The following is a 20,469-nucleotide window of genomic DNA, read 5'->3' on the forward strand; positions in this document are numbered from 1 at the left end:
ATGTGGCCCCTCTGTAAGTAAGTCAATATGGCCCCTCTGTAAGTCAATGTGGCCCCTCTGTAAGTCAATGTGGCCCCTCTGTAAGTCAATGTGGCCCCTCTGTAAGTCAATGTGGCCCCTCTGTAAGTCAATATGGCCCCTCTGTAAGTCAATGTGGCCCCTGAGTCAAAACGTTTGGCCACCCTGCTCTAGGCTGTGCCCAGTTTACTACTTGTGGGGGCAGAGGAACTTCTATTATTATGAACCATTAAAGCAAGGGAAGGCCTTTAGTAATTCAGGCTCTATTACTATATGTGTGCATACAGCTTGGAAGCCCTCACAGGGACTCCTTTCTCGTTTGACTGCACATGGGATTTGTATGCCAACGCCGCCGCGGCTTTAATTCCCCAACAAAGATGGCGCCGGCCGCTTCGCCTCCTCCATTTAGAAAGATCACATGGTCTCCTCAGGGATTAGGCAGGCCGTCGTTTTCAAATCCTGGGTCCTACGGGAGCCGCCGTGGCTCAGGCGAGGCGTAACCCCTCCCACTCCGCGCCACGCCATTGGTTGGAGGGGAGTGAATGACGTCATCAGGCCGCGCTCCCTCTTTTCGCTTTCTCTCAGTTTCCGCTGCTTGCGAGCCTCCAGCAGCCCAGCGCGGTGAGACCTTGCGGGACGGTTATTGGGAGCACGGATAACGGGTAGCTGGGACTCACGGGAGCGGGAGGGAGCGGATGTGGGCAGTAAGGGTGAGGGGAGAAGCGTTACCGGCGAATGTTGGCTGGAGAATGGGGATAATAATCGAGGCGTGTTAGCCCGCCCGGCTTTAGCGCTTTTGATGACCAAATCTCCCATAGGCCTTGTGCTCCTGGGGGATGCTGGGAACTGTAGTCCGATAGTATCAGCTGTGAGAGGCAGAGATTAGAATCGGATCCAATCTGACCCTTTGTGACTCCCGTTAATAAGGGCGGCAGTTAGAGGGGTTTGCCCGAGGTCCCGGGCTTTACAGGCCCCCCTGGCGGTGGGAGTAGAATGTACAGTGATGTGGGGTATATTATAGTGCAGCAATGGTTTCATCAGTTCTGTTCCAGTGGCCCCTCTCCTTTAGTTCCAAGCCGGGGGAGGAGGGGGCTTGGGGAATGGATGTGGGTTAAAAGAATACAGAGCTGGGAGAGAGTGCAGCATAAGTGCATTTATTGATATTCTTCATATAGATATATTTTGTATTTATACACTTTAAAGCAGAACTGAAGCCTTAAAAACAAAGTTAGTAGCCATCTATACCTATAGGGACATAAGTAGATTGTGCCTAGCAATGGTTTGCCCTGGCAAGTTAACTCCGGCTGTGCTGGGTCTCTGGGCTGGTACAATCTAAAGAACTATCTGTCAGGGTGCCAAAGCTTTGATTCCCTTTACTGCACTGCTGTGCTGCTGCATTTACTTCTGTCAGGAGCAGGGGGTCCGGTTGGACTGGGGTGTCCGAAGCTGCCACCTAGTGGGGCCCCCTCACCCCAGTTGCGATCTTCCTAACCCTCGGGCGAGCATTCCCCCCCCCCTGTGAGCACACCCTGTTGCCCCATTACATGCAGTGTTGCATTCTTTAGCTTGCATCGCATTCTTAAGGGGGTGAGGGTTGAGGGCCAAGTTATTGGTGGGGCCGACCCTCGGTACAGTCCAGACTCACAGTACATGCTGTTGATGGAGGGAACTGTGCCCTTATCTAATCTAATGTTTCTATGGTGGTTCTGGTTCTCTAGGGGTTAATATCTGCATAAGCTGAAGCGAACCCCCAATCACCCTCGCCCCTATGGGGTTCCTTTAATCACAGGAGATATACAAAACTCACACACAATGACAGGCCAGCACAGAATCGCGTTGACTATAAATACAAAGCAAAGTACTTACTTGCCCTTTCTTTTTAGATTATTGTTGCCGCGATGGACTGGCGCCCAGATGAGGAAGGACTGCAGCAAGTCTTGCAGCTGCTAAAGGACTCCCAGTCCCCAGACACGGCCACCCAGAGGGTAGTCCAGGATGTATCCTTTACTTGCCCACAGTTTGATACATTAATTACAGTTTAATACATTACATGCTTTCCTACTCCTTGTAACAATGTAGCAGAATCCAGCTGCTTAACAGACCTGTGAGAAAGCATGTGGGAACTGGAGTCATGTCTGGAGCTGGGAAGCTGGCTAGATTGTTCGAAGAGTCGGAACCAGCAGGGCAGAAACGAACAAATGCTGCTTTGGACATGTTTAAAGGGGTTGTTCACCTTTAGATCAACTTTTAGAATGATGTAGAGACTGTTATTCTGAGACATTTTACTATTGTTTTTTATTATTTGCAGGTTTTGAGTTATTTAGCTTTTTGTTATGCTTTTCTCCAGTTTGGAATTCAGCAGTAAACTGGTTGCTAGGGTCCAATTTAACCTAGCAACCAGGCAGTGATTTGATAGAGGAGGGCCTAAATAGAATAGTTAAAAAAAAAAAAAAGTAATAATACAATTGTAGCCTCACAGAGCAACAGTTTTTTGGCTGTTGGGGTCAGTGACCCCCATTTGAAACCTGGAAAGATTCAGAAGAGGAAGGCAAATACCTTTAAAAACTATAATACATAAAAAAAAATGAAGACCAATTGAAAACTTGCTACAAATAGACCATTCTATAACATACTAAAGGTTAACGTGAAGGTGAACAACCCCTTTGATCAGTCTGTTACATCTGCAGTTGTTTTAGTTATGTTGGAAAAAATCAGGCGTAGTTCCCCTTTAAGCAAATGCTTTTTATTCAGTTTGTAGCTACTAGAATGTGGCGTTGTTACAAACTTGCGCACAAGATGTGAAGATGCAGATGCCTTTGTTCCTGTTGGCATCCCTTGTGAAATGAAGTTGGCTTCCTCCGTGTGTGCAGAGGAAGGCGCTGCCATGTGGGAACGGCTTGAGGAGGCGCCAGCGCGCGGCGTTGTACAGAGGGAGCAGAAGGCATCTGACTCACTGCAGAGAAGCACAGAATAGAACCTTTATCTCTAGTCAGCCCACATTATAGCCTTGGGATCATTTATAGGGGATGCAGTTCAGTACATTAGGGCAATAGCTCCGCCCCCCAGGGAGTGATCAGTATGAAGCTGGCCATACACGCACCAATATAATTGAAACTGTTTCGTACAATTTTTGGACCGCGTGGGTTCAGAATTACTGTCCGTAAGATCGTTATTCAAGCGTTTGGCAGAAGAAGACCACCTTAAGGCTTGTCACATGGTGGAAGCTAGTAATATCAGATGATAATTAATTATGGGTCTTTGGAATCGTTATCAGGGTCAGACTGGGACCCTTGCCAGCACTCCCCCGGCCGACAGTGTTCCTGCCCTGGCGTGTTAAACTTACAAGTGCTCAGGGGATTATGTCGGGTGGGGGTGGGGTTTGGGAGGGTCAGCAGGGGGTGCGGGGGACCTGCAGGGCCCCTGGGGCAGTCGGCCCTGCACCCCCCAGTCAGTACCCTGAACGTTATACATTTCCTGCTTAGCTTAATGTCTGTCCTCTAGAGATGCACCACTGCTTATGGCCAGAAGGGGAGCTGTTCGTAAAAGCCATACAGTTTCTCAGCAGGTCAGGGGAGTATGTTTCTATTTGCACCATATAACAGAACAAGGCAGGAAGTGATAAGTGCATGTGTTCTTTCCTTCCACCCCCCCCGACCCCTGAATGGCAGGGCTTTATGCCACATAACTGGGTTTGGGAGGGAACGTTTCACAATTGTATTGTTTTTCCTGAGCTTGAATGCAGAAACTTAAGCAGCTGAACCAATACCCTGACTTCAATAATTACCTGATCTTTGTGCTGACGAGGCTCAAGTCTGAAGGTGAGTGTGGGGCCAACCCATCCCAAGATTCTTATTGGATATTGATATTAATAAAACTATAATTAGTAACTATGGCAACTTAATGGGGTTGTAAACCTTTAAATTAACATTTAGCAATTGGTCTTAATTTTTTATTTGTGTTTTTTGAATTATTTAGCTTTTTGTTCAGTAGCTCTCTAGTTTGGAATTTCAGCAGCTATTTGGTTGCTAGGGTTTAAATTATCCTAGAAACCAGGAAGTGGTGTGAGTGAGAGACTGTGAGATGAATAGGAGAGGCCTGAATAGAAAGAGAATAAATAAAAAGTTACAATAATATTAATATTGTAGCCTCACCGCGCATGGGGTTTTTTAGCTGCCGGGGTCAGCGACCCCCTTTTGAAAGCTGGAAAGTCAGACGAAGGCGGTGATTTACTTGTAAACTATAATAAATAAAAATAACGACCAATTGGAAAGTTGCTAAGAATGAACTTTTAGTAGGTTATATAATGGCTTTCTTAAAGGTGAACTACCACTTTAATGAAAGTGTGACTGTGCAATTGACTCAATTAGGTCCCTTGGTGATGACATCATCACCCAAGCACCCAGTGAGTCATAACAGCCGGTGCCAACACCTTATGGTGATGGTGCTGCAGTTGCCTGAGGGAGGGAGAACTGCATTAGTCAAGAGGTTCTTGCCTGCTGTTAACCACTTCCCATGCATTTGACACCAGTTCTGGTGGGGACCCCTCAGGAAGGAGGAAGGGGGGGGGGGGCTTCTTCCTGTGAAGATTGCAGGGATAAAAACAACCCATGTACGACCAGCAGGCAAAGCACGTGGGTCTTTTCTCAACCTTAACTACTATGTGAGCTAAGGCAGTGTAGCTGAATACTTAGCCCCCTGTTGTTTCTTCACGTTGCAGTCTTTTAACCCTTTGGGTTGTATTTCCTAAATCTCTATCCCCCCCCCACCCCGTACATATCTTGCTCCGGTTGCATTTCGGCATTTCCCAGCCCCAGTGCCCTGATATGTCCGTTTTTTTGTTGCCTTTCTTTCCAGATGAGCCGACGCGGTCCCTCAGTGGGCTGATCCTGAAGAATAACGTGAAAGCACATTATCAGAGCTTCCCGCAGAATGTATCTGACTTTATAAAGCAGGAGTGCCTGAACAGTATAGGAGACTCCTCCTCCCTCATCAGGGCTACAATTGGTGAGTGGCCCGGCTGCCTGCCATTGGGTGGGAAGCTCTGGGATTGGGGGTGCTTCTCTTATCATCCGTAACCCTGGAAATGATGCATGTAATTAACCTGATATAATATGAGGGTTATTGTATTCATACTGTCTGATCCAGGGGTGCACTTGTCAGTAAGCCTAGCACATCCGCAGTGATGGGATATAATCTTGGCTGCTGCATAGTAATGCTCAGAGACAAGCACTATGGCAGCTCCCTGTGTTGTATAAAGAAATGGATATATAGGGAATGGATGGCCTTTGTCCCAATAAACAATATCCGTCTATAATGGCGTTTCTTTTCTAGGTATCCTTATCACCACCATTGCCTCCAAGGGGGAGCTGCAAACGTGGCCGGAGCTGCTTCCCCAGCTGTGCAACCTGCTCAATTCTGAGGATTACAACACGTGTGAGGTACAAGCCAATGGCAGGTCCCCTGGCACACCGAGGCAGGTGGAACCGAGGGTTGGCCCTTGTGTCCTGAGAAAAGCTGTCTGTGTTTTTTTTCTGATCACTAAATTGGGTATTTGTGCTGTGAGAGGTCCAAAAATGTGGTGAATAGTGTAGTTAATGGGTCTGTTGCTTTGAGGGGAGTGGCTGGCAGATTCGTGCTGGTGTGGTGCAGGGGGCAGGGCTTCCTGCTGATGCAGTTATGTAAGTAATGGGGGCGACTAACAGTATCTACACAAACATTCCCCTACCCTTGTAGGAAACTGTCAGTGGGTGGGGGTTGGCTGGCCACATACTGATAAAGAGGCGGTAAAATTGACCTCTCATGTGATTGCAGTTGATGGGAGTTTATAAGTGCAGCAGGGGGTATGCAGGTTATCACTGCCAGCAATGGTGGGGGCAGGGTACAGTGGGCCACCTGCTATTCGTGCAAATTGAGTTTTTTTTGGTCAGTATTGGTGCAATGGGGTGAAAATCTCTTGCCCCTCCTGCCAAGAATCCTACAAATGCAATGAGAGAGTGGGAATGGCTGCCCACTGCCTACCTGGGTGGCCAGTATCTGCCAGTGTAGCTCATTGGCTTCTGGGGTACATGCCCTGGGCTGCTGTTGGGTAATTACTTGTACCTGCAGTACTACCTGTGGAACAGTAGATGGAGCAGTTTCCCAGTGTAGCTTATTGGCTTCTGGGGTACATGCTCTGGGCTGCTGTTGGGGGTAATTGCTTGTACCTGCAGTACTGTCTGTGGTACAGTAGATGGAGCAGTTCCCCCCTCTGGCTTGTTGAAGTACCATAAGCACATGCTGTGGCGTTGCTCTTTATGCATGGAAGCTCGCTACGGTGCCCCTTGCTCCCATTGGCTCACTGTTGGGGTTGCTCTTTATGCATGGAAGCTCGCTACGGTGCCCCTTGCTCCCATTGGCTCACTGTTGGGGTTGCTCTTTATGCATGGAAGGTCGCTACGGTGCCCCTTGCTCCCATTGGCTCACTGTTGGGGTTGCTCTTTATGCATTGAAGCTCACTACGGTGCCCATTGCTCCCATTGGCTCACTGTTGGCGTTCCTCTGTTATCAGGGTTCCTTCGGGGCTCTGCAAAAGATCTGCGAGGATTCCTCCGAACTCCTAGACAGCGACGCGTTAAACCGGCCGCTCAATATCATGATCCCCAAGTTCCTGCAGTTCTTTAAGCACTGCAGCCCCAAGATCAGGTACCTTGCTATACACCAGTGCTTTCTGCCATTGCCCCTTACTGCTCCCCTCTCCTTCCTGGGTAACTGTCTGTTCCTTCCTGTGCAGGTCCCATGCCATTGCCTGCGTCAACCAGTTTATCACAGACCGGGCCCAGGCTCTCATGGATAACATAGACACTTTCATTGAGGTGAGTCCATTTTGCAGATTAACCCTTTTAGAGCTGCAATAAATCTGACGTGCCCTTCGGAGATGATGCAGCAGAACTTAACCCGACCCAAAGCTGGGGGTACTTGTATTCATACTGTCTGATCCGGGCTCGCCTCGTCGCTGGCACTGCAGTCAGAAACTATATCAGGCTCTGAATTAAATCTGTTGCTCGTTATTTTGGCAGCATTTGTTTGCCCTGGCGGTGGATGAGGACCCCGAGGTTCGGAAGAATGTCTGTAGGGCGCTGGTGATGCTGTTGGAGGTGCGGATAGACCGGCTGCTCCCACACATGCACAGCATAATACAGGTAGGGAATTTACCTTTATCCCCAATATTTGGAGCTGCCCCGCTGCGCCTGTGTGGGCCCCGCTGCGCCTGTGTGGGCCCCGCTGCGCCTGTGTGGGCCCCGCTGCGCCTGTGTGGCTCACTGTGTGTAACCTCTGTCCCCCCAGTACATGCTGCAGAGGACACAGGACAACGATGAGAACGTTGCGTTGGAGGCCTGTGAGTTTTGGCTAACGTTGGCCGACCAGCCCATCTGTAAGGAAGCCCTGTCCAACCACTTGCTGCAGTAAGTATCCTTTGGAGGGCGCACTTCCATAAGCTGCAGGGGGTAGAGTCATTTAGCCTCTGTCTACTTCCTATTCTACCTCTCTTTTCAGATTAATTCCAATTCTGGTGAATGGGATGAAATATAATGAGATTGACATCATTCTGCTTAAGGTGAGTTCCCGGGTCGGGTGTGTCTGCCTCTTTGGGCCCATTAGAACCTCCTGGACAACCGTTTGTCTGACTGACCCCCTTCTGTCAGGTAAAGGGGTGGTTCCGATCAACTTTGCAATTGGTCTTTATAGTTTTTGAATTATTTGCCTTCCTCTTCAGCTTTCAAATGGGGGTCACTATGCACTATGCAGTCAGACCCTCTCCTATTCATATTCCCAACTTTTGTTCAAACCACTGGTTGCTAGGGTAAACTGCACCCTAGCAACTAGCTGCTGAAATACTAAACTGGAGAGCTGCTGAACAAAAAGCTAAATAAACGAAAAACCATTAAAAAAAATAAATGAAGAGCAATTGCAAATTATCTTAGATTATCTATCTACAATCATATTAAATCTTTCTGCTCTGTCCCTGTCAGGGGGATGTGGAGGAGGACGAGACCATCCCAGACAGCGAGCAGGACATCAAGCCTCGCTTTCACAAGTCTCGCACGGTGACGCTGCAACACGAGGAGGAGCGAGCGCAGGGGGAAGATGAAGCAGACGATGACGACGACGATGATGACGACACCCTGTCTGACTGGAATCTAAGTGAGTATGAGCAGTATGGATAGCAGCGGTGGGAAGAGATAAATACGATCAGTTCCGTGGACATGATGCAGACTGACTGGCCTGACCCCTGAGGGTTCCACGTATTCATACTGTCTGACCCGGGCTGAACCCCTGCGCGCACACCATCCAAACTGCCGACGTCTCCTTCATCTTCTCTCATTTGTGGATTCGCAGGGAAATGTTCGGCCGCTGCTCTGGACATCCTCGCCAATGTATTTCGGGAGGAACTACTGCCTCACCTACTCCCACTGCTGAAAGATCTCCTCTTCCACCCTGAGTGGGTCATAAAGGAGTCTGGGATACTTGTCCTTGGTGCCATTGCTGAAGGTCAGTGCAGCCCAATGATGACTTTTGTCTTTTGTCCCCATAGTCCTATTTCATACATGCAGCTTGTCACGTATATGCTTTCTGTGCCAGTAGAGTGGAAGTGTGAGCTCTTGTGGCTACATATAACATTATTCCCTCTCTCTCTGTGAGCAGGCTGTATGCAGGGCATGGTGCCGTACCTGCCTGAGCTCATCCCACACCTGATCCAGTGCTTGTCGGATAAGAAGGCTCTAGTCCGTTCCATTGCCTGTTGGACGCTGAGCCGCTATGCTCATTGGGTGGTCAGTCAGCCCCCGGACCTCTACCTGAAGCCATTGATGACTGAGCTCCTGAAGCGTATTCTAGACAGCAACAAGCGGGTACAGGAGGCGGCCTGCAGGTACTGGCACAGACTGCCCACTTGCCCTGTGGCTTGGGTTCTGTTCATTATTATCTACGCTCTTATTATTTAATATGCAAACCCTTGACTAAAGGGCAACCTCTCCCTCCCAGAGTAAATAGTACAATATAATGTTCCTATTCCTTATTTAGAAGATATTGCCTTTACATTCACTAAATGCAGCAGTGCAGTAAGGCACAATGTCCCAACAGTTGTCTTACTGGTGGCACGTAGGAAGGATTCCTGTAATCAGAAGTTTACACTCAAATACAAACTTATTTACCTACCGTTTCTACATCTTTCCAGCTTTCAAATGGGGTTCAGTGACCCCTGCAGCCATAAAACTATTGCTCTCTGAGCTTGCAATTTTATTTTTATTGTTTTGTTAATCCTTTCTATTGAGTCCCTCCTTCTATTCATATTCCAGTATCTCAGTGCTGTCCAACTGGCGGCCCGCGACCCCCCTCTGTGTGGCCCCCCACCTGTCTGGCTGCTTTGATGGCTTACTCTTGTGTAAGCTTTATATGGTATCAGTACTGTGATTAACTGGCCCCCTGCATGGTTCACACCTCAGATTCAGGCTGTAATCAGGCTGTATTGTTTAAATATGTAATCCCCTGTGTTGTTCACACCTTTTAATCTCTGCATTGTTCACCCCCTGCAGTGTTCACACCTCAGGCTCAGGCTGTAATCACCCCCATTGTTCCCCTGTTCACACCTCAGGAGCAGTAGAAACCCACAAATAAACCCTGCACACTACAAAAAGAACATATACTGAGGTGGTACTGCAATTAAAAAGTTTTTTAATATATAGTTATTGTGCAGACTGTAGGAGCAGTGCCAGCATTGTGTCACTGTAGGCTGCCTGTGTGTGCCATACACACAGGCAGCATAGGGCAAGCAGAGTATGGCACACACAGGCAGGGTAGGGAAGGCCGAGTATGGCACACACAGGCCAAGTTTGGCACAAACCAGCCAAGAATGGCACACAAAGTGAAAGTATGGCACGCAGGCAGGGTAGGGCAGGCAGAGTATGGCACACACAGGCAGGGTAGGGCAGGCAGAGTATGGCACACACAAAGGCAGGGTAGGGAAGGCCGAGTATGGCACACACAGGCCAAGTTTGGCACAAACCAGCCAAGAATGGCACACAAAGTGAAAGTATGGCACGCAGGCAGGGTAGGGCAGGCAGAGTATGGCACACACAGGCAGGGTAGGGCAGGCAGTGTAGGGCAGGCAGAGTATGGCACACACAAAGGCAGGGTAGGGCAGGCAGAGTATGGCACACAAAGGCAGGGTAGGGCAGGCAGAGTATGGCAGGTTTTTGCTGTACTACAACCATTAATATGGGTATGGTCATGTGATAACATGGGTGTGGTTTCAAGTGGGTGCAGTTTCAAAAAGAGGAGTGGTCAAAACTGGCTTCCATTATCGGCCCTCCACCGCGTAGGTCGGAAAAATTCCGGCCCTCGGTACAACAGAAGTTGGACAGCACTGCAGTATCTCATTCAAATTGCTGCCTGGTTACTGGGGTCAACAAGACCCTAGCAACCAGATAGCTGCTGAAGAAAAAGCCACAAATAAAAATGAAGACCAACTGTGAATTGTCTCACAATATCAACGTCTATCATACAAAATGTAGGGAAAAGATGTACAACCCTTTTAAGTAGTATCCTCAAACATGGCCTAATGTTGCTCTATTTAACCCCGTGCTAACATTGTTTCTCCCCCCCCCCCCCCCACCTAGTGCATTTGCTACACTGGAAGAAGAGGCATGTACAGAACTTGTGCCCTATTTAAGCTTTATATTGGATACCCTGGTGTTCGCCTTTGGCAAATACCAGCACAAGAACCTGCTGATTCTCTATGATGCTATTGGGACCCTGGCCGACTCCGTGGGACACCATCTAAACCAGCCGGTGAGTGTCGCCAACCGCTTGAGGGGGACCCATCTCTGGAAGTGATGCACATTGTGAATATTGAAGTTATCTCATGATTCCCTTTGTATTCATACTGTCTGATCCAGACACAGAGCTCCATTACCTCCATTGGGTTTTACAATTCAAACTTATCTCCCCAAGGTTTTACTACCTGTCCCTCTGTCTGTGTCCCCACAATGCAATGGGTTTAGCACTCATGGCTACTGCTCTTTTTGCAGGAGTACATCCAAAAACTGATGCCCCCTTTGATTCAGAAATGGAATGAATTGAAGGATGAAGACAAAGACCTGTTCCCACTGTTAGAGGTGAGTTCCCACTTGCCCCAGGTGGCTTGTCTGCTGCAGGACTGGCAATTGGAGGCCTAGTAGGCAAAAACCTGGTGTGGGGGGAGTGATGCTGAACCAGAAATAGGATGCTTACTGTGAATGAACTATTGTTATCTGACCCCCGGTGCCTGTACCCGGCTTTGAGTTGGGCCTTTAGGAATGGCACAAAATCTCTAACGCCTGTTTGGGGAAAGACTACAGATCCTTTGCCTTCCAAATATTAAACCACTAATGGGATCTGTGTAAATGCCGACTATCTCTGATCAATGTCTCTTTTCTTCTCCAGTGTTTATCCTCCATAGCTACTGCACTGCAGAGTGGATTCCTGCCCTACTGTGAGCCTGTATATCAGCGCTGTGTCACGCTGGTCCAGAAAACACTCGCCCAGGCCATGGTACGTATCCAGTGAGAGAGGGGCTGCCTCCAGAATCACACAGCAATTGATTAGAATATCTACAATCAGTTAATTCAAAGGGGAACTTCACCCAAACACAACTTAAATGGGACCTGTCACCCTAAGAAATAACTCCAAATTATTTTCTATCATATTAGTTGAGCAAAATAAACTTCACTTACACTATATTAATCGTATAAATCTAAAATTAGACAATCGCAACAAGCAGGCAGGCGCCATTTTGTGGACACTGTTAGTATGGAAAGCTTTGTGTCCTGCCTAAATCTTGTTTCTGTGATAGAATAGAGGACCAGATACCCATACTCATGCACTGGCTAAATAATTAGATGATGATGAGGAGGGAGGGGAAAAGTGAGGAGTGCTGAATGGAAAGCTAAAGTTATTGTTTGTCCCTCCTATATTCCGAAGGCAGAGGCGGGGCTGGCAATATATGATTGACAGCTGGGATTTTTATATTCCTTTATAATGGGTCCATACCCATTATAAAGGAATGTAAAAATCCCAGCTGTCAAACATATTTTGCCAGCTTTGTGTTATAATATAATATTAGGGTTTCATGTTTAACTTTGAATGGACTTTTATTGTACATCTTTTTATGTCTGGTCACCTTCAAGCTTTTTGAAAAAAAAATCATATAATATAATATATAAGTAGACATAGTTATAAGTAACTTTGCTATATACATCAGTTAAGAATATGCAGCCTTTTCATGTAATAATAGGGTTTGGAACAGTTTCCTAAGCCCCGCCCCCTGTTCCCCTGCGGATCTGGCTGACTACTTTGTGACTCAAAATGTAATAGTAGTTGCCTTGCCCTCAGCCTGCATCCTCCCAATCCCACAATCCCCTGCACGTGATGTCAGTAAGGAAAGGAACATCGCAGTGCAGTGCATTGTGGGTTATGTAGTTCCTGCATGCTGTCTGCATGTAACACAGTTCCAGGCTGTCACACTGATGTAGGGCTGAGCGTTTCTGGTTTTATCTACTGACTTTTCCCTTATTCGCTGGCAGATGTACAGCCAACACCCTGACCAATACGAAGCGCCCGATAAGGATTTCATGATCGTAGCCTTGGATCTGCTGAGCGGCCTGGCAGAAGGGCTAGGTTCCCACGTGGAGCAGTTAGTGGCCAGGAGTAACATCATGACCTTGTTGTTTCAGTGCATGCAGGTATGGAAGCTTCCAACGATGCAGGGAATACAGGAATTCTGTCTGTGAGATGTATTAATGGCATTTGTGCCCCCTGCCTTCTCTTCTCAGGACATCATGCCTGAAGTACGGCAAAGTTCCTTTGCTCTCCTGGGAGATCTGACAAAGGCCTGCTTCCTGCACGTCAAGCCGTGCATCTGTAAGTATCATACAATAAATGTAACCCTTCGCTTACCCAGCCTTGGCTAGAACAAAACATAACTTGCCCTCTGTACCCCATATGCAATATAAGGCACTAAGTTTGCCCAGAAGCAGTTACCCATAGCAACCAATAAGATGTTTGCTTTTAAACAGGTGACCAGTAAATGCTACCTGCTGATTGGTTGCTACGGGTTACTGCTCCTGGGCAAACTCCAGTGCCTTTTATTACATAACCCCATTAGAGATTTGTGTGTTTATCATCATAAGGGTGTCCTAGTGGTAACTGTGAGCCTATTGGCTGATTGGGACCCTGGCCGACTCTGTGGCACACCATCTAGCTGCTGAACTTGTTACAACTTAAAATTTCCATTTTGTCTTTTCTAGCGGAGTTCATGCCTATTCTGGGCACCAACTTAAATCCAGAGTTTATCTCTGTGTGCAATAATGCAACGTGGGCCATCGGAGAGATCTGCATGCAGATGGGTGAGTGATGCAGGGCGACATATTACCCCTAATGGAATCTGTGCCTGTATATTTCGGGTTCAGTATCAGAATAGTAGGAAAATAGAAGCTTAACCCTTTGGGACACACAATGCGGTTATAGGAGCTGATGCTGAGGGGCTTTCTCTCTATTTCTTTCTTACAGGAGCGGAGATGCAGCCATATGTCCCCATGGTCTTAAATAACCTTGTGGAAATCATTAACCGGCCAAATACTCCAAAGACCCTTCTGGAAAACACAGGTGCGTAATATCCTCATGTTAAGCTGAAGGACAATATCTAGGGGAAATTCCTTAATTCTAGAGGTCCAGCTTTCCTGTAAGCATCAATATTACCTTAGACAGACCTTCCCTGAGTGTGTGCAAGGCAGCGCTTGGCCACTAGAGGGAACTAGTAAATCACCACAGACATTACAATGAAAGCTGATTGGTTCTGTCCACATCTCTATAACAGCATAGTGGGATTGCAGGTCATTTTGCTTTTTATAAGGTGCCATCTTTTGTCTTTTTCCTGTACAGCCATAACCATTGGGCGCCTGGGCTGTGTGTGTCCCCAGGAAGTGGCTCCTATGCTGCAACAGTTTATCAGGCCTTGGTAAGTAATGTTTAAAGCTTTGGGAACCACAGGGGGGGTTAACTTTTCCTCCTGCTCAAAGGATTGTGGGTAGTCCTATCAGCCACTGACTTGACACCTTGGGGAAAAGGCACTAAATTGTTTGCCCATAGCAACCAATCAGCAGGTAGAATTTACTAGTCATCTGTTACTGCTACTGGGCAACCCCCCCCCCCCCTAACTTAAAGCACCAATAATGGAATCTTTTAACGCTATAAATACTGCCTTGATCATTTAATTGCTAGGTGCACATCACTTCGCAATATCCGTGACAATGAGGAGAAAGACTCCGCCTTCAGGGGGATCTGTATAATGATAGGTGTGAATCCTGGTGGAGTTGTACAGGTAAATATGCTTCACTCTATGGGGGGGGGGGTTTGGGGATAGGGGGGCAGCAGAGATGGGTGTGTTCCCTCCATACACTTGCCTTGCCCTTACTTACTTGTGTCCTCTCTTCCCTTGTCCCTCAGGATTTTATTTTCTTTTGTGATGCTGTGGCGTCATGGATGAGTCCGAAGGATGATCTGAGGGACATGTTCTATAAGGTAAGAATTCTATAACAAAGATAGGACTTTCTTGTTCTTCTAAAGAGCGCCATACAACACCGAAACCCCTAATATCCCTATCACTGTAATCTGTTCCTTCAAACAGTAGGAATAAATACCATTTATAGGCTGAAATCCAGCTGCAAAACAGTTCTTCTCTTTCTGCATCAATTGAAATCCTGGCAGGGGAGGAGGGACTAAAACACTGATACAAATTGCAACAACTTCTCCATAGCTTACAGACAGCATGCAGGAACTACATAACCCACAATGCATTGCACAGAGATGTTCCTTTCCTTACTGACATCAAGTGCAGGGGATTGGGAGAATGCAAGCTGAGGGCAGGCGACTACTGTTACATTTTATTTGAGTCTCAAAGTAGTCAGCCAGATCAGCAGAACAGGGGGCGGGGCTTAGGGAACTGTTCCAAACCCTATTTTTACATTACAAATCATGAAAAGGCTGCATATTTTGGAATGATATTGTATATTGCAAAGTTGCTTGAAATTATGTTTACTTACTTCATATATTATATATTATATATGTATATATAGCCCAGGCCTACCCTTTATACTGGACTGACTTTTGCTTCATTGGATCCTGTAGATTTTGCACGGTTTTAAAGAGCAGGTTGGGGAGGAGAATTGGAACCAGTTCTCTGAGCAGTTTCCCCCTCTGCTAAAGGAGCGTTTAGCCGCGTTCTACGGTGTGTAAAAGGGCTCGTTAGCAGATACACACCCAGCGTGGGAGGTAAGTGGCCTCTGGGGGTTATAGTAGGAGAAGATACCTAAGGCCTTTGGTTTAGTCCACCCGCTCATTTTGTCTCTTCTCTGTTTAGGTTCCTGTTTGGTCCATGTGGTCATCGGGGAGAAAGATGTCCTACGCCCCCTCATCCGGTCTTTAGAAGGGTTTTAGGGAACAGTGTCCAAGGCTAGAATTACACCCCCTCGTCGCCAACCCCCAGGAACATTATTGCAGGGAGAAGTGTGCTGCATAGTGCAAACTACACAGCTCAACACAACATTTCAACCCCCACCCTACCACCATCAGACATGGCGCAGATTTAGTCGTTAATTTTGTTTTCTATTGTGCATCCAAGGGGGTTGGGCTTAAAGATGAAACTCTATGGTTAATGGGAGGAGGTAGGGAATAAGAGAAGATGCCAGGCACACAGCGGGATGTGGGAAGGGGAAGAAGCGGGTGGGGGGAGGTAGCGCATAGAGGGAGGGAGGAGGAGGGAAGTAATTGGCTCCTGTGCTCCGTGTTAGAGCTGGCACAGGTTCAGACGACCGTATCTCTTACAGATAGGGTTTAAATTAAGGTAGGGCAGGGCTGTTCAGCGTATTTTAGGGCCCGTGGGCATACAGAGGGAGGAAGGAAACAGAGTATTGTTCAAACTGTGTTGTAATTGGGCATGTGTGGAACACCCAAGTCTTACATCATTGCTCCATCCCAATTTGAAGGGTGGCCGGCCCATCTCGTCGGAGTGGCCTTTAAACTGCCCACCATTTACCCAATCAATTTGGGGTCCCACCTTTCATACTGTTGGCAAAGGCAGCAAGCCCAGAGCGCCAGACCTACGGTCTTCCTGCGGAAACCCCCTACTTGCCACCTACCTCGTGGATGGCTCCAAGTCACTGGCATTTGAAGTACAGCAGGGACCCAGGTTGGCGTTCATCCATGTTTTATCCAAGAAACGTTGCATTTCAGCATCCCCAGCTTATCGGCCCTCTCCTCGTGCCCCAGGATCTCCGTGGCATAAGGGGGGCTGCTTAGTTTTTATCACAAAATCGATTTCGCAAAGGGTCTCCTTAACCCTTTGGCTGCTGACGTGGGATGGAAGAAAAGAGATTTGCTTTTCCCAGCAGACTCCTAGTAAATGTTATTGTTCCTAGTGAGCTGAGGCTTCCGGTGCTGGCATTTCAGGTTCCTGGCTCCGCAGCGTTGGCCGGCACTGACTCCAAGCAATGAACTTGGGAGACAAGCATTGACTGGGTCCAAAATGGCTGAGGCCTTGCCGCTAGAGATGAGCTGGCATTGCGCTGGCAGGGAAGTGGTGAACCCGAACAGATGAGGACAGGTATTGGGGGGTGGGTGACCTTTTAACAATACCTACTTTTAAAAGCAAGAAGCAAAGGGTGGGCTTCAAGATGTCACAGCCTGCCTGAGCCGGGGTGGGACGCAATGCCGCCCGTTCAGTAATATCACCCTTCCTCCCTCCCCTGTTTTCTAGGGCACACCACTAGGCTCCAGTTCAATTCTGGGTCTGTGTATTGGTATTTGTGATGTAATGTTTCCTATGGTAAAACTGCAGTGTATTTAGTGTAAAGCCATCTTGCTTGCACCTTTGCTCAGATGAGAATTATATTCTCATTTTATGTATATTTTTTTTTTTTTTGTTAACTAAAAATGCAGGTTTTTTTTTTTTTGTGACTCAAAAACAATGTTGTGTCTTATTGTACAATGCAATATGGAACATGGAACAACCCCCCAACCAAGGGAGATGTTTGTCTCTGTCGCGGGAAAAGTAAAAAAAAAAAAAAACAATATGGAGGATTTTACCACTTTAACTGTGAGCTGGAATAATTTCTTTGTCGGAGCAGGGTGGTATGGGTACAACGCGGAATGTGCTGGGGCTACTACTGATTGGCATAAAGGTATGGGGTGAGGTGGCCTTGGCAAATGTATAGGAACACTGACACAAATTGCAATTATTGGTTACGCCTACCTTCCTGCGGGGGGGATACTGGGGGTCACTTATCAACACTGGGCAAATTTGCCCTTGGGCAGCAACCCATGGTAACCAATCACATTATTGCATTCATTGTTCTACCTGCAGCTGGCTGAAAAAAAAAACAAAAAACCCACCAATCACTGATGGGTTACTGCCCATGGGCAAATTTTCCTAGCGTTTATAAAGGAAGCACTGCTGTTATTTTGGACCAGGGCCAATTCGGGTTGTATTCAAAACAGAATTATCTTCTATTTCCTTTATTTAGCTAATAATGACCATATATTAGTGCGCTCACAGGTACTACTCCAGAGGAGTGGTAGCCACCATATTTGCCCAGTATACGGGATATCCCTCTGTTTAGCCTGGTACTATGCAAGACTGCCCTGTGTATGGGGTCCTTAAGCAATGGCCTTGATCCATCCTCTATAAGGGCAGTAACAGACGGGGAGATCAGTTGCACTGCAATGCCATCCCACCGGCTAGAATGTAAATCGCCAGTGGGATGGCATACACGTCGCTACGATTTCCCGAAGTTTCCTCTCAAGGCAACTTCAGGCGACGTCCGGGAAATCGTAGCGACGCGTATGCCATCCCACTGGCGATTTACATTCTAGCCGGTGGGATGGCATTGCAGGGAGATTAGCCAACCGCACTAAAGATTTTTCGCGGGGCAACTAATCTCCCCGTCTGTCACTGCCCTAAGAGTGGGCTTCTTAGAGTTTTAGCCATCCCAGCAGCTATAAATGGCTACCAAATCTGAGCCTCATTGGTGGCAGTTGGAAAACTCAGATGTGACTTCCGGGGTACAGTTCTCCCTGGGTAGAAGAATGGACCCCCCCAACAAAGTACTGGAAGAGCAGCAGGAGACATTTTAATTAGGCCTTCATTACCCATATACCATAACATGGTATATTTATCAGGCAAGAGAACTTCTAGTAATTTTAGCACAAGATATTGGTGCCATTTTAAGCCATATGTTAAAAAGAGTTAGCGCCACCAACTGGCAGGATTTACCCAGAGTGCCCCACAGAGTCCACGTGTAGCCAAGCCACAGATAGGCTGATATACTGCAGTCCTTGATGTTATGGTTTCTCCAGGTTGCACAGATCCAGTGGGGCTGATGGTTCCATAAAAGTCCAAAGGGCTTGGGCAGAACTCTGGTCTTCAGTCTCCCTTCATTTGGGAAAGATATTTCCTCTGTTTTAAGGCGGTTCCATGGGCTTCATGACTGGCTTCTGCCAGTTGCTCCTTGTGTATGAGCCCCCCTGACAGCCCTACCATACTGGGATCTGGCTGGTTTGATATTCGGATCGGGGACAGCATTGGCTCGTTGATGCAGCCATCAGTCTAACGACCCAGATACCCACCGCCTTATTTTGATCCCTTGGCTCACTGACTTCGACAAACGAGCGTAAATGCCACCTTTAGACCCGTGTGTGTTTATTTAGTGCGCACCCAGGCTCCTTTGTACCACAGCCCCCACCAAAGGCACACAGGGTGACCCTTGAGCTTGGTACAGTATACAGCCTCCATTAACTGTTTGAAGGTAACAGACAGATAATCTTCTGAGGGGTGGCTCCCCTTTAAAGTGATACTGACTCTAAAAAAAACAACCCTTCAAAATATGAATGTACATTAAAAGTTCCCTATAGGTTATGTTGATCATTTTTCACAGCTAGGGCTGCTTTTGTAAGTACAGGTATGGGACCTGTTATCCAGAATGCTCGGGACCTGGGGTTTTCCGGTTAAGGGATTTTTCCATAATTTGGATCTCCATAACTTAAGTCTGCTAAAAATCATTTAAATATTGAATAAACCCAATAGGCTTGTTTTGCCTCCAATAAGGATTAATTATATCTTAGTTGGGATCAAGTACAGGTACTGTTTTATTATTACAGAGAAAAGGGAATCATTTAACCATTAAATAAACCCAATAGGGCTGTTCTGCCCCCAATAAGGGGTAATTATATCTTAGTTGGGATCAAGTACAGGTACTGTTTTATTATTACATAGAAAAGGGAATCATTTAACCATTAAATAAACCCAATAGGGCTGTTCTGCCCCCAATAAGGATTAATTATATCTTAGTTGGGATCAAGTACAGGTACTGTTTTATTATTACAGAGAAAAGGGAATCATTTAACCATTAAATAAACCCAATAGGGCTGTTCTGCCCCCAATAAGGGGTAATTATATCTTAGTTGGGATCAAGTACAGGTACTGTTTTATTATTACAGAGAAAAGGGAATCATTTAACCATGAAATAAACCCAATAGGGCTGTTCTGCCCCAATAAGGGGTAATTATATCTTAGTTGGGATCAAGTACAGGTACTGTTTTATTATTACAGAGAAAAGGGAATCATTTAACCATTAAATAAACCCAATAGGGCTGTTCTGCCCCAATAAGGGGTAATTATATCTTAGTTGGGATCAAGTACAGGTACTGTTTTATTATTACAGAGAAAAGGGAATCATTTAACCATTAAATAAACCCAATAGGACTGTTCTGCCCCAATAAGGGGTAATTATATCTTAGTTGGGATCAAGTACAGGTACTGTTTTATTATTACAGAGAAAAGGGAATCATTTAACCATTAAATAAACCCAATAGGGCTGTTCTGCCCCCAATAAGGGGTAATTATATCTTAGTTGGGATCAAGTACAGGTACTGTTTTATTATTTTCAGATAAGGGATCCCATACCTGTAATTGTTACTTGAAATCACTAAACCTGTTTTGCCAACCTGACTGTCTCTTCTCAGCCTGGCAGCCCCCTCAGGCTTTGAGCAAATACGTTTAAGGCAAAAATACAATGAGCATGCAAAGACAATGGCCAATGCATGGGGGGGGGGGGGGGGGGGGGGGGGGGCAGCCTTGTGGAGTAACCTGCTTTGCTGACCCACACGACTTGACTAGACAACATTTTTAATTTCAGGTTAGAGAAGCCCCAGAATAGAAAGTGAAATAATTTCATCACTGCCGGGCGCGCAGCCATTCGTATGCGGTTATGGTACTTCCCTTGGCCGCACTTGGTTTCAAAGACCTTCACATTTATAAGAGATACTTGGATGGGGGGGATATAATCCTAATGGTAACAAAGAGGGCCATGTAAAAATGGGTTC

General features: G+C 46.8%; 1 protein-coding gene and 2 non-coding genes across 4 annotated transcripts; all 3 read left to right on the plus strand.

Annotated features, from left to right (window-relative positions):
• The first annotated feature begins 549 nt into the window (after positions 1–549).
• Positions 550–17,183, plus strand: tnpo2 (transportin 2). 2 transcript variants are annotated; one of them, XM_002938477.5, is made up of 25 exons: positions 550–639; positions 1,902–2,015; positions 3,761–3,836; positions 4,873–5,022; positions 5,350–5,456; positions 6,566–6,699; positions 6,788–6,869; positions 7,074–7,196; positions 7,342–7,460; positions 7,552–7,612; positions 8,028–8,199; positions 8,395–8,547; positions 8,701–8,926; positions 10,674–10,845; positions 11,085–11,171; positions 11,479–11,586; positions 12,618–12,776; positions 12,867–12,954; positions 13,341–13,439; positions 13,603–13,698; positions 13,975–14,050; positions 14,314–14,413; positions 14,539–14,613; positions 15,220–15,363; positions 15,452–17,183. In XM_002938477.5, the coding sequence occupies exons 2-24, from the start codon at positions 1,917–1,919 to the stop codon at positions 15,325–15,327; spliced, it is 2,670 nt and encodes an 889-aa protein (XP_002938523.1). In that variant the 5' UTR covers positions 550–639; positions 1,902–1,916; the 3' UTR covers positions 15,328–15,363; positions 15,452–17,183. The 2 variants fall into 2 exon arrangements, with proteins under 2 accessions (XP_002938523.1, XP_004915512.1); XM_004915455.4 differs by having other exon boundaries at positions 591–680.
• LOC116409865 lies at positions 5,096–5,163 on the plus strand. Its single transcript, XR_004222123.1, has one exon. It is a non-coding gene; the product is annotated as a small nucleolar RNA SNORD41 (small nucleolar RNA).
• LOC116409864 lies at positions 10,881–10,952 on the plus strand. The gene has a single exon (XR_004222122.1). It is a non-coding gene; the product is annotated as a small nucleolar RNA SNORD41 (small nucleolar RNA).
• Positions 17,184–20,469: the final 3,286 nt, after the last annotated feature.

This window comes from Xenopus tropicalis, chromosome 3 (assembly GCF_000004195.4).
Source record: "Xenopus tropicalis strain Nigerian chromosome 3, UCB_Xtro_10.0, whole genome shotgun sequence".
Taxonomy (NCBI): domain Eukaryota; kingdom Metazoa; phylum Chordata; class Amphibia; order Anura; family Pipidae; genus Xenopus; species Xenopus tropicalis.

Bases quoted from the DNA above. Each gene is read 5' to 3' on its own strand.
- tnpo2 (XM_002938477.5), top strand. From the start codon at position 1,917: ATGGACTGGCGCCCAGATGAGGAAGGACTGCAGCAAGTCTTGCAGCTG. The intron at 14,414-14,538 runs GTAAATATGCTT...CTTGTCCCTCAG, and splicing joins ATCCTGGTGGAGTTGTACAG to GATTTTATTTTCTTTTGTGA. The intron at 14,614-15,219 runs GTAAGAATTCTA...TGGATCCTGTAG, and splicing joins TGAGGGACATGTTCTATAAG to ATTTTGCACGGTTTTAAAGA.